This window comes from Plecotus auritus, assembly GCF_963455305.1.
Source record: "Plecotus auritus genome assembly, chromosome: X".
In the NCBI taxonomy this organism is placed as follows: Eukaryota; Metazoa; Chordata; class Mammalia; order Chiroptera; family Vespertilionidae; genus Plecotus; species Plecotus auritus.
In genome coordinates, this window is record NC_137784.1 from 72166109 (window position 1) to 72179836 (window position 13728).

Genomic DNA, 13728 nt, shown 5'->3' on the forward strand with positions numbered 1-13728 from the left:
TGCACTGCGGCTGTTTTTTGCCAGTAACGGAAGTGCTAGTGGTAACTACTGGTTACCCATGTTTTGCACTGCCCTAGCACCTCCCATACAAGTGTGTCTGGAAGACACAGCAATGTGCAGCTATGTGTGTTACCATAAACAAAGGGCCTGTGTGAAAGATACACAGGTTTCCTATGGAGGAAAGGGGTTGTTCTCTATGGTCAGGGTGTGCCTCTGTCCCATGTCTGAACTTTTTCAGATGATTTTGTTATATATATATTTTTTAGAAGACCAAAAATGTTATAGTAGAGCAAATTTAATCACTTTTTTTATACTTTACTGTCTTATTTTAGTAAAGAATTTAATAAGAGAACGGTACTGTTGGTTTTAGCCCAATATTAAACATGAGTGGACCAAAGAAAAGGAAAGTGGACAGTGAATGCTGAGTGTTTAAGAGGGAGTGGACAACAAAATATTTTTTCACCGAAGTCCGATCAATGCCGGTATGTCTGATATGCCAGGAAACACTTGCAGTCTTCAAAGAGTACAATCTCAGCCGTCACTTTGCCACAAAGCATGGCAACTATGCTAGCAAGCAGTCACCTCAAGAATGGGAGGCTACTGCACAGAGGTTGATGGCTAAATTACAGGCTCAGCAAAATGTCTTTCACAGACAAACTGCAATTCAAGAGACAACTACCAAAGCAAGTTTTATGCTATCATTCAAATTAGCAAAAGCTAGCAAACCTCTCTCTGAAGGCAAGTTTTTGAAAGAATGTATGATAGAGACAGCAGGTCTCTTGTGTCCAGAGAGCAAAGGCAAGTTTGAAAAACTCAGCTTATCGCGCAGGACAGTGACTCGTCGAGTGGAACTGATTGATGAAGACTTGGCCAGCAAGTTAAATAGTAAGGCAGAGTTCTTTAAGTTTTATTCACTAGCATTGAATGAAAGTAATGACGTAAAGGACACTGCTCAGCTCTTAATTTTTATCCGAGGGATTAGTGACAATTTTGAAATTACGGACGAGTTTTTAGCCATGGAGCCACTGAAAGGAAAAACACGGGGAGAGGACTTGTATGACCGGGTGTCTACTGTCATCGAGAAAATGAAGCTACCATGGAGTAAACTTGCTAATGTCACGATAGATGGATCTCCAAATTTAACTGGAAAAAATGTTGGACTGCTAAAAAGAATTCAGGATAAAGTGAAAGAGGAGAACCTTAACCAAGATGTTATTTTTCTTCACTGTATTATTCACCAGGAATCATTGTGCAAGTCTATATTACAACTTAATCATGTTGTTAATCCATTCGTAAAGCTTGTTAATTTCATTCCAGCAAAGGGACTTCAGCACCATCAGTTTATTAAGTTTCTGGAGGAAACTGATGTGGATCACCACGACTTACTTTACCACTCTCGTGTCCGCTGGTTGAGTTTGGGCAAAGTTTTCCAACTAGTGTGGGAGCTCAAAGAAGAGATTGGTGCATTTTTGAAATGAAAGGGGAAGTCTGACGAATTTACTGAGCTGAGTGACAAGAATTGGCTGTGTGACTTTGCATTTGCTGTAGATATATTTTCACATTTGAATGAGCTAAATGTGACGCTACAGGGAAAAGATCAGTATGTACATGACATGTACACTAATGTGAAAACCTTTAAATCGAAGCTGATTTTCTTTTCCAGACAAATTTCAGACAAAGTCTTCACTCATTTTGCCACACTAGCCACACAGAAGGAGACCATCCAAAACGTGAAGAAATACAGCACATCAATGGATGACCTGCATGCAGAATTCTGTCGTCGGTTTTCTGATGTTGAAAAAATTGACCAGTCACTTCAACTGGTGGCCTGTCCTTTGTCACAAAACCCTGAAACAGCACCAGAAGAGGTGCAACTGGAACTCATCGATCTTCAGTCTGACTTTGTCCTAAAGGAGAAATTCAGCTCTCTTGAACTAAGAAACTTTTATGCTTCACTTAATGAAGCCACTTTTCCAAACATCCGGAGGATGGCACAGAAGATACTGGTGCTGTTTGGGTCAACATCAACAAAGCCCCTCACAGATCCAGCTTAACTGACGAACACCTCAGATCTATCCTGAGAATAGCCACAACAAAACTAACTCCAGACTTCGATGCATTAGCTAAAAAAAGAGACCAACAACACTGTTCCCACTGAAGTTGATGTTTTAAAGACCAAAAACCTTTCAACCCAGTCTACATTGCCATCTACATCTACGTCCTGGGCATAATTTGGAAGTTGCACTAAAGAAAATGTTTAATTTACTGTTTACACATTTTGTTCTTTTCTATATGTTTTAGTTTTAAATTATTTTATTATATTTAAGTTTAATTTGAAAGGCTTTTGTACCTTTCCTTTGTTAGGCAATTTTATTTTGCCTTTGCCATCTTCAATATAAGGTATGTTATTGTGCTATGATTCCTCCATTTTTTGAAGTTTCAAATTATAATAATTAGTGTTTACATTCTTCTTGTTAAAATGTTTGAAATGAATAAAACTATTGAAATAAAAAAAAAGACCATACCCTTTTATGTATTGATGATTACTTTGAATTTATATTAGTTCACACAAACACTCCATCCATGCTTTTGTTCCGGCCCTCCGGTCCAGTTTAAGAACCCATTGTGGCCCTCGAGTCAAAAAGTTTGCCCACCCCTGATCTAGATGCTCTTCCACTGATGAATGTATAAAATAAATTGTGGCATAACCATACAATAAAAAGGAGTAGACTACTGATCCATGCAACAAATTGTTGAATATCATAGTATTTATGCTAAGTTAAAGAAGCCAGACACAGAATCCTGCACATTGTGTGATTCCATTTCTAAAGATATTCTTGAAACAGCAAAACTATAGGGACACAAATTGGATAGGTGGTTGCCAGGGACATGGGATTAGGGAAAAGTGATTGACTGCGAAGGAAAAAGACTAAATATTTTGGAGTGATGGAAATGTTGCATATCTTGTTTGTATTGGAGATTGCATGAGTATACCTTTGTCAAAATGATGAATTTTTTCTGTATGTAAATCATATAACAGAAAAAAACAACTTGTGTTTCAGAGTGGTTATGGAAATTATGAGAGATCAATCTCCTCCCCCATTTTTTCTTCTGTTAGATTGTTCATTATTCCTGGCTGCTTCTATGCCTCTCATAAATTTATGGACCATGATAAATTGCAATTTCTTGTTTCAGAGTTGAGATACTATAGAAAATTTGTGTTTATCTGTCCTTACCTGCAGTCTTGGAATCAGATTTTAAATCAAGTCATCAACTGTATTTTTATATCTTTATTTTATTATTGATTTCAGAGAAGAAGGGAGAGGGAGAGAGAGAAACATCAATGATGAGAGAAAATCATTGATTGGCTACCTCTTGCACGCCTCCTATTGGGGATCGAGACCGCAACCCAGGCATGTGCCCTTGACTGGAATTGAATGTGGGACCCTTCATTCTGTAGGCCAAACCAGCTAGAGACCTATTTTTATATTTTTATATATTCCAATTAGTACTGAATAACTCAGAGCTGGAACTTGCATGCTCTGTAAAATATACCAAATATACTTGCTTTGACTGGATTCTGTATCCGTCCTGTGGCAGTGGGAGTGTTCAGTATGGTTGGCAGGGTGTGCCATATAAAGCATTCTTGAGTTTTGAGCCTCAGTGCTTCCTGAGAAAGGCTCTTCCACTTGTTAGCAAACCATGTTTCTCTATCACTGGTTCCCAAACCTGAGCAAGCATCAGAATCACCTGGAGTAGTTAAAACCCACATTGCTTGGCCCCACCCCCAGAGTTACTCATTCCATAGGTTTAGGTTGGGGTCCAAGAATTTGCATTTCTAATGAGTTCCTAGATGATGTTGATGCTACTGGTGTGGGACACACACGTTGAGAACCACTGATTTATGCTTACATCTTCTGTTACAGTGTCAAAATTCCTGCCTAACTATCGTAGCCAACGTTTTGTTTTTAAACTGCTTATGAGGTTTGGGGAGAGGGAGAGAGTGGGAGAAAATAGTGTTTGGCTGGAGGCCACAAAAAGGTCCAATGCCTAAAAACAGAGAAATGATGCTGGCAAGAGAAAAAGGTAAAAAAGGGATGTCTAGTTGTCCCCTTTCTTTAATCCTCCTCATGCTGCATCATTATCATTTTATCCCCCTAGCAACAGGCTCCCTTTGGACTCTTATTCTCTGTCAAAGTTCTGAGGATTCTTACTAGGCCTCCTTTGCCCATTGGCCTAAGATGTTCTTGGTTAAGACTTTTCACGGCCTAGTTTGTTACAAATAGGCCCTCCTCCTCATACTTAAGTTTAGTGATTGTGTCCCAATTTTTCCAGACCAATAATAATTTGCACTAAATTAAATCAAAGTACCATAAACTGCTCAATTTGAAGCAGTCTGGGATGTGTAGGTAGGTGACTGATTTCAAGTGAACAGATATAAATCATGCTCTTGTATCAAACAATTTCCTAGACCCAGGAAGAAATCACCCTAATAATATTAATAGCACTAGGTGTAAAAAGAGTACGAGTAAAATTTGGAATCTTAAAAACAAATTGTAAGCGTTAAATGTGAGGAATAAAGAGATCATTTTATCCTTCCCAAATGCCAAAGGAGATCTGAAATTTGGTCAGAACTCCTATTATTGTAAGGTTGCTGTAGGGCATGTTGTGCTGTAATGATATCTGCTGATTTCTCTCTGTGATGGTTAAATACAATTTATTATGCTTAGAGCTGGTGTCCTTTTATCCTTCCACCACTGTCCAGCTGATAAACAAGAATCTTTAGAGAAAATTGCTCATTGTACTGGTTGGTTACATGCCTCAATTGAATAGTAGCTTACTGCCAATTATTATTACAATGCCATATTGATTTTTTCATTTCCACTGTGAAAATTCAAGCAGAATTTATTTAAAATGAGCTTCCACATATATTGTGGATGTGATTGGTTTTGAATATTTCAGCTATTTTTTAAAATATCTTTTTCGTGATCTGACGATTCTTACTGATATTTTCTTATAAATTTAGCTACTTTGTTGATAAGCTTTACTTTATGAAGACATGAAATGTAGTTTAAAGACTGTGAAATAGAAATATAGTCATTGTTTAAATATGTATAGATTTTCATTTTTGTTTTATCGGAGTCTGCTATATATTAATTTACATTTGTGAAGTTCTTGGGCAATATGAGACTACTGATTCTCTTAATCACACAAGTCAGTAAGTTTATTTAAATTTGAATTAGCAAATATTTACTTAGTGTTGACTATATATAAGCTAGCCTGCTAAGTATTATTGAAGACAGAAAGATAAATGAGATAATATAACTGTCTTCACAGAATTTTTAATACAGAAAGGCGTGTAAGACATGTGTGACAAGAACAACATTATCAAACAATAAGAAATAAAGATACGTGAGTGTTCAAAGGAACAATAACTCCTATTTGGATGGAAGACTTATGGGGAAAAACACTAATGGAGGAATTGACACTCAATTTGAGCCTTGAAGGGTTTGGAGAGATGGAGTTGGGGTTGCCTTATGGAAAGAAACATAAATTAAGAAATGCAGGGAAGTGCAGGGAGGACTCCAGGAAAGACAGTGTCTGATTTTCACTAGAACGTGGTATAAGGCCTGAGGCTGTAAAGGTAGGTTGACACTAGATCAGAGTCAGGATTTGAAATGTGTTAGGTAGTCCAGAGGACAACTTTGGACAAAAGACTAGTTAAGTTCAGTCAAGTTTGGTATTTTGTAAAATGAATAAAAGAACAAATGAAGCTGTAGAGAACCTGGTTGGGAGGTTCCTGGCTTGTTAAGGTGACTAGGGCTACACTAGAATGTTTGCAGAGACAATGGAAAGGAGGGCCAGCCCATGTGTGGGAGGCATTCTAGAAGTAGAATATTCAGAACTGGATAATAAAAAGTCAAAGGAAGCTCTACCTGATCAGTCTCCAGCCTTCTAGCACACATGGGACTTCATCTCCTGCTACTCATCCAGGCCCCCTTATTCAGCTCTAGCCACTCAGGTTTCCTCACAGCTCCTGGAATTTCCAAGCACAATAGCTACCACCTCAGTACCCAGTTGCACTTATTCCCCCTTCTGGGAAAGTCCTCATTTCCTTCAAGGCTCTACTCAAATGCCACCTTATCGAGAATTTGTCCCCTGCCACTCCTATTCCATTTAGCAATGTTTATTTTTGTTCATTGCACCAAAGCAGTGACATTTTGTTATATGTTTATCTGCTTATCATCTGTCTCCCTCTTTGAGACGGTAAGCTATACGAGGGTAAGGGCTTAGTTTTGTTGCCTGTTATATATCTATCACCTAGATAGAACATGCTGGTACTACATATATGCACTCAATAAATATAGATGAGGGGTCCTAGCTGGTTTGGCTCAGTGGATAGAGCATTGGACTGCAGACTGGAAGGTTCCAGGTTCGATTCCATTGGGGGGCACGTGCTCGGGTTGCGGGCTCGATCCCCAGAAGAGGGCGTGCAGGAGGCAGCCAATCAATGATACTCTCTCATTATTGATGTTTCTGTCTCTCCCTCTCCCATCCTCTCTGAAATCAATAAAAATATATTTTAAAAAATATTGATGGGGGATCACAGATTATGCAAGTATTTCAAGTCTGAATTATTAAAAAAGTATAGTGGTGTAATTAACAACATGGAAGAATGGAAGAGGAGTTGATTTTGGGAAGCAGGGGCACAGAGGAAGATAAATTTGGCTTATAAGTTCAGGTTTAAGTATATGTTGCTGGGGAAACAACCAAGGCAGGGCTGTGGAGTGGGCAATCTAAAATGTGAAGAAAATTGTGACATTGAGGTAAAGATCTTGAGTCATCCTCACAGAGGATGCTTGAAGCAATTGGAGTAGAAAAAAGAGTGATGAGCAATATAAAGATAGGATTATCATATTTGAAAATCAAAATTTCATTAGATACTTCATGTTTTCAATATACAAACTTATTTATGCATTTTTTGTTTATTTCCTAGCTGGGTTAACAACTTTGGCCATGAAGGTCTTGGACTCTTACTGGATGTGCTGGAAAAGCTTCTGGACAAGAAACAGTAAGAACAAACATGAAAAAAATCACCACAGGGGAAATGTTTAAGCACAGTATAATAGTTTTTTTTCTTTTATTCAGGCAAGAAAATATTGACAAGAAGAATCAGCATAAACTTATTCAGTGCCTCAAAGCATTTATGAATAATAAGGTAAGTAGTGTTTGTTTCTGCCTCTGTCACAAAAGGTGAGAACTTACCCAACAGTATGAAAATATGAAACATACAAAATAGTGTGTGCTTATTCAGTTTACAGAAAGGTCTTTATGATGCAAATCATCATGGTTCATTTAAATAGTATTTAAAATATATTTTCCTTCACAAAATATTTATCGGTAAGTTTTTACAATAATGCAAACACATTAGTCTTATTCCCAAATTAGATAATGCTTTTTTTTTTCTTTTGTAGTAAAGAAAAATTTAGATGTCATATGTTGAATAGCATTTTCTTAGTGTTTTTTATTCCTTTGAAAAGGAAAATTCAAAGCCATGGTTTGACTTGTTCGCTAAGAACATTATAAGGTTACGATTTCTCTTTCTTTTATGTTCAATTAATGTCAGTTAACATACGTAAAAGACATTTCTGGAAATTAGTGTGGGTTTTTTTTTTTTTTTTTGCATTATGAGGGACTCAATGAAATAATCCATACAAGGGTTTTTCTTCTAAAAGTAGTCTGTGCTTAGGTTATGAAGTTAAAGTTGTTTTTTTTAATTTATCTTTATTGCTGAAAGTATCACAGATGTCTGTGTTTTTTTTTCCCATTGACCCCCTCTACCCTGCACCTGCCCTTTCCAAGCCTTCACCACACTATTGCCTGTATCCATGGGATATGCATATATATTCTCGGTTTAATCTCTCCCCCCAACTCACTCTCATCCACACCTTCCCTCTGAGACTTGTCAGTCTGTTCCATGGTTCCATGTCTCTGGATCTATTTTGTTCAGCAGTTTATTTTGTTCTTAGATTCCACATATGAGTGAGATCATGTGATACTTGTCTTTCTGTGACTGGCTTATTTCACTTAGCATAATGCTCTCCAGGTCCATCCATGCCATTGCAAATGTTAAGAGTTTCTTAAAGTTATGTTTTTCTATAAACTATTTTGTTACTGTCTTTGAAATGATTTGCTTTATATTTCCATAAGTAAAATACCACTGCCAAATTTAATAATTACATAATTCCCTTTAGATGGTGTTTTAGGAATCTCAAATATTAATATAGATAAATAATTATAACAGTAAACAAAAACTAGCCAAATGTGAAATATAGCTATTAATAACCAGTGCAATGAGATAGTCTAAGTAATCTGCAAAGGCTTTCTTAATTATATGGGATTACATGTAAATGTGTATATTCAGGGCGGGGCAAAAGTAGGTTTACAGTTGTGAATATGCGAAACAGTGTTTATTCTTATAATATTATTAATTAATTATTGTATTTTCCATACAAACATGTTGGTTTGAATTAGGTTGTTCTAAACTAAGGCTAAGGTTTAGTTAGGGCATGTTAATATCTTGTACATAGAGGCTCAGAACATGAACACACAGTGGATCTTTTAAATTATAGGCATATGAAATAATAGGCGAAAGTATGTATTCAAAATAAAAATACACAGTGATAAGTCCACTTCATGTTGGAATAAACTGTCATAATCAAAGAATCAAAGTTTCATCTGAAATGACTTAAACATCAAATTTGTTGGCCCCAAGGAGTTTATATTACCTACTTCAAAAATTATTTTTCCTTATACAGTGCATGTCAGAAGAGGATCAAAAAAAGCTACCAATTGCTTCTTAACTTCCTTTGCTGTAATAATGCTCTGAGGTTTAGATTTATGGTTTTTCATTATTACTCATATCTTCATTTTTATTATCAATATATCCCTACATATTATAAAATACTTTTAAACATTAAGTGGAAATTTGAAAATTAAATGATTTCACTCTCAGTGTGATTTTTAAGGTTTTTATTTTAAATTTGGTAATTATGTGGTAATCATCTGTCAGTTTTACAACTGTGTTTTTCACTTATTTTTTTTTACTATTTATTATCCACTGGCCACCTTTATGCATACATATTCCTTCTGTTTTCTTTGCTGCTTTTATATTTTGTCTCTTCCATTTCCTTTTATGTTTTTTCTCTTATTTCCTTACTTATTTTGACCTCTGGTAAAGTTACATTTAAGAGCTTTAGCTATTTCCCCATGAATTTTTTTAGAAGTTAAATTAGTAACCATGAAAATCTTCATATGCTTGGTACTTAACTAAAGGTTAGCTTGAAATGGCCATTTTACTCTGATGAAATGTTGTCAGATTTCACTGTAAAAAGCAAACCTGTTTCATAAGAAATCTGAGAAACACTCTGTGGGACAAAGATCAAAGAATATATTACCTTAATGTAGTGAAAACCCATGTTTTGGACTTTCTTTAAAATGTCTATACCTATTCATTTTTATAATACGCACTTGTGCACACATATTCAGGACTGGAAAATAAATGATAGGGATGTCTTCTCTGCACAGTTGAATGTGACACTTATTGAAATCCAGGTGCCATTTCTTTGGGTTCATAGCTTTCAGAATGCAGCACAGCTGCCTGAAAGGGGAGGATAACAGAGAAGGTACAGAAGAATCTGTATAGAGGCTTATTGCTTTACCTGGAATATAGTATACAAAGAGCTTTTCAACATTTCACCCTTTTTGTTCAACTTAATTTTTTATACAAACATATTGGAGAATTTAACCATGAATTGCAGATATCTCCAGGGAGACCCAGTGACATAAGTGGAATTACTTTAGAAAATCATATCAGTATGTGCTTTACATGTTCTTCTTTGTTGAAGAAATACTGATTGTTCCCATATTTCTCCCAGATCTAAGACAAATAACTGCTTATTTGAAGAACATTCATATAATTAGGTAGAACCTTATTGTGGAGGTATGGGTTTTAGAAAATCATTGTAAGTTGTATTTCTTAAAGATATGTTCCAAAGACATTTTGAATGAAAGTTCTTTTTTTTTTTTTTTAAGTTTGGATTGCAAAGGATTCTAGGAGATGAAAGAAGTCTTTTACTATTGGCAAGAGCAATTGACCCCAAACAACCCAACATGATGACTGAAATAGTAAAAATACTTTCTGCTATTTGCATAGTTGGAGAAGATAACATGTAAGTATTGCTATGTTATATTAATTTTATGGAAAGTGACACTTGAGAAATTAACAAGTCCTACTTGTATGCTGTTTCTTTGATAACTTGCATGAAAATAATATGAAATTTTAGGAAAAAATTAGTAGCATTTTTATCTTATCTATTTACATTTTAGCTTTGTTTGATTCTTTGAAAAATAGGTTTAAACAGATAGAATCCTAATGGGAAATTCTTCAAAGTTGGATTCCAAGTGAATGAATAGAATTTTGTCTTGCTGAAGGTAAAGCAATTCCTAGAAATATAGGAAAATAATCAGAGAGTAATTTTGGCTACACACTCACACTCACACTCACATACACACACGCACATACACACACACACACGCCCCTACACCCCTACCCCTACACCCCCCCACACACACATGCACATCACAAAATTTGGCTACTTGAACTAATTAAATTAACTAGATGCTTTTATTTTGTACTATTATTTTATAGAAGTATTTTATCTGCCTATGGTAAGTGAAAAGATGAAGCAATCATTCATAGCATGAAATAAACTAACCTGTTAAAAAGAAAGAACAGAAAGTCTGGGTAATTTTTTAGAAAGTCTGTAGTAAAAGTGCCAGTTTCAGCAAGTCATTGCTGACCATACATTAGATAATTTCTTCTTATGGAAATAATATTGAATCAGAAGCAAAATTTCAAATTTAATGTCATTAATATGTCTAGTTAATAAGAAACAATTGTGATAAATAACGAAATACCTGCTAAGGACATGAACTAAAATATTTCTTCTAAACACTTTGTGTGCCAGCAGTAATTTCCATTTGAATCTGAACAGGGCTATACAAAGAGTTAGGAATATTCTAATGTGTTGACTTTTTCATATCTGCTAGAATAAAATGAGATGTTGGTTAGTGCTGGCTAGTGTGTCCTTAGAAACCAAAAGACAAACAAACAAAAATATTATCATATGGCATTAAATCTTATCTCAGTGAGAACAAACTATAAATGAGGTAACATATGCAATACTGAGGTTTCCTTAGGTTTTATAGAAAAATTAGTTTATACATGCATAAGAAATATTTTTCTAGTCAAATGGATTTTTTTCAATATTTAATTCATATACTACATCCTACCCTGCTATATTTGATATGCTCTAAATATAATTTCAGATATAATTTTATGAGGGTAGTACACTACATGGAATTTAATTTGATTCAGACACTGTACAAGAGATAGTCTTTATTATTTTGTTCAGGTAACTAAGTTGCTTGTGCTAGGTGATTATAGATGCTTCTGTAATTACCTAGGCATTCTCTTTCAGGTATTGTTTTCTTGTTCCATTTTCAAAGAATGTTAATGTTTTTAAGTTCTTTTTAAAATTTTTTACTCTGTCTAGCACTTTATGATAAAATTTCAGTCGGGAGAGCATTTGAGATCTTATAAAAATTCAAAATAAATAAATAAATACAATTACAGTCAGGTTACACTTGAATAAACTTAATATTTGTAGGTACCATTTTGGGTTGCAGAGATATTAATTAATAACTATTACACAAAATAGCAAAACCTGAAATTTTAAATTTCAGTGTTTATCAGTTAAGTATCTTTTGAAAAATGTCACCCAGAAAAAAAAAGTCCTCAAGATTTTTAAATTGAATTTTCATGTTGATGCCCTAAAATTATTTAATGCTATCAATATTTGATGTGTTGAAATATGCAGATAGAAACACAATTCTTTAGTTGTGATGACCTATCTCCTGATCAAACACCAGAAAGAAAGCAGGGAAATCTGATAGAGAAAACCCCATATTCACAATGTGTGTGTGAGATATGTTTCATTCCTTTTCTATTTTTTTCTCTCTAGTCTAGAGAAACTTTTAGGGGCTATAACTACAGCAGCAGAAAGATATAACAGAGAACGATTTTCACCAATTGTGGAAGGGTTAGAAAATCATGAAGCTTTACAATTACAGGTGAGTCTAGTTTTGTCTTAAATTGCTTCTAGAATTATATTCAGAGGACTCATTTTGTGTGATACCATTTGCGCTAACACTTAAATTGAATGGAGCATAAAAATGAAATTCTTCCTGTTGCTTGGTTGTTCATAAAAACTAGAAGTTTTGTCTGTGAGAATAACAAATTGTTTAAAATTAGAAGAAGTACTTTCGATTATTACAAATGTGATGATTAGGATTATCATTAATATTTGGGTAGAAAATTAGTAATTAATGTAATAAACTGCAGAAATTAAAGCCTTAGCAATAATCAGGGCAACAGCACAAACAATTCAGCCAATGTCATTATCCTAACAAGTGTTAACGATGTCTGTGGGCTTCTAGAAATTGAAAAAAACCAAGTGCATCTCTCTTTGTGCCATAAACAGCATTCAGAAGTCTGACTCACCAGAATCGTAGTGATTGAATTGCAACTCTAGGACAGTGTTTACCTGACAGCCTGTGTAGACCCAGCCTAAATGTTTTCTTTGAAAATGACAAAACTCAGTATCTTTTCTTAGGTAATTTCAGGAAATGACCTATTTTATGAATGATGACTTTGTTCTTGACTGGTGAGAATGCATATTTATTGACCATACTTATAGTGTGAGATCCTGGACTAAACAATTTACTTGTATTATCTGATTTAATTCTCACAACAACCCAGCTATGTAGGTGCTGTTATTTAGCAGTGAGTGTTTAAATATTAAAATTTCTTAACTGATATAAAGTAAGCATTTTCTTTTTCTCTTTTTTATTTTATTATCAATTATTGGTTCTTTTTTTTTTCACCAGCATTTGAGGCTACAACAGATAGATAAATTGGTTTGTCCAATGAGAATACTGTAGTGTTACAAAGCTATAATCAGTCTTCAGATATTTAAGGAAATTTGTTCATTGTTAGTTCTGCTCCAACTATAATAAGCAGTTTGGATAATCTTTTATGGTGTGCCATTTATGTCCAGGATATTACATTTTTTAAATAATTGGGATATTTACTTCTAGTGATTTTTCTTCTTCTTTTTAAATTATATTTTTATTTATTTCAGAGAGGGAGGGAGTGATAGAAACAGCCGAGTGACAATCATTGATTAGCTGCCTCCTGCACACCCTTACTGGGGATTGAGCCCGCAGCCCTGGCATGTGCCCTAACTGGGAATCATACCATGACCTCCTGGTTCTTAGGTCCACGCTCAACCATTGAGCCACACCAGCCAGGCTCAGTGTTTTTTTTTTTTTACAATACACTTCTTATTATAAAACTAGAGGCTTGGGGGGATCACCCTGGCATGCACCCTCTCACAGTCTGGGAGCCCTCAGGGAATGTCTGAGCAGGCCTAAGCCGGCAGTCGGACATCCTTAGCACTGCCACAGAGGCAGGAGAGGCTCCCACCATTGCTGCTGCACTCACCAGCAGTGAGCCTGGCTCAGGGCTTCTGGCTGAGCACACTGACCACCAGGGCGCAGCTCCTGCACTGAGCATCTGCCCCATGGTGGTCAGTGCACAGCAAA

General features: G+C 35.4%; 1 protein-coding gene across 1 annotated transcript in view; it reads left to right on the forward strand.

The window, feature by feature from the left end:
• Positions 1–13728, forward strand: part of DIAPH2 (diaphanous related formin 2) — a 1007470-nt gene that overhangs the window by 248669 nt on the left and 745073 nt on the right. The window contains exons 6-9 of the mRNA XM_080653027.1: positions 6998–7072; positions 7150–7219; positions 10096–10232; positions 12087–12195. Coding sequence (XP_080509153.1) covers positions 6998–7072; positions 7150–7219; positions 10096–10232; positions 12087–12195 — 391 coding nt within the window. The remainder of the gene's footprint in view (positions 1–6997; positions 7073–7149; positions 7220–10095; positions 10233–12086; positions 12196–13728) is intronic.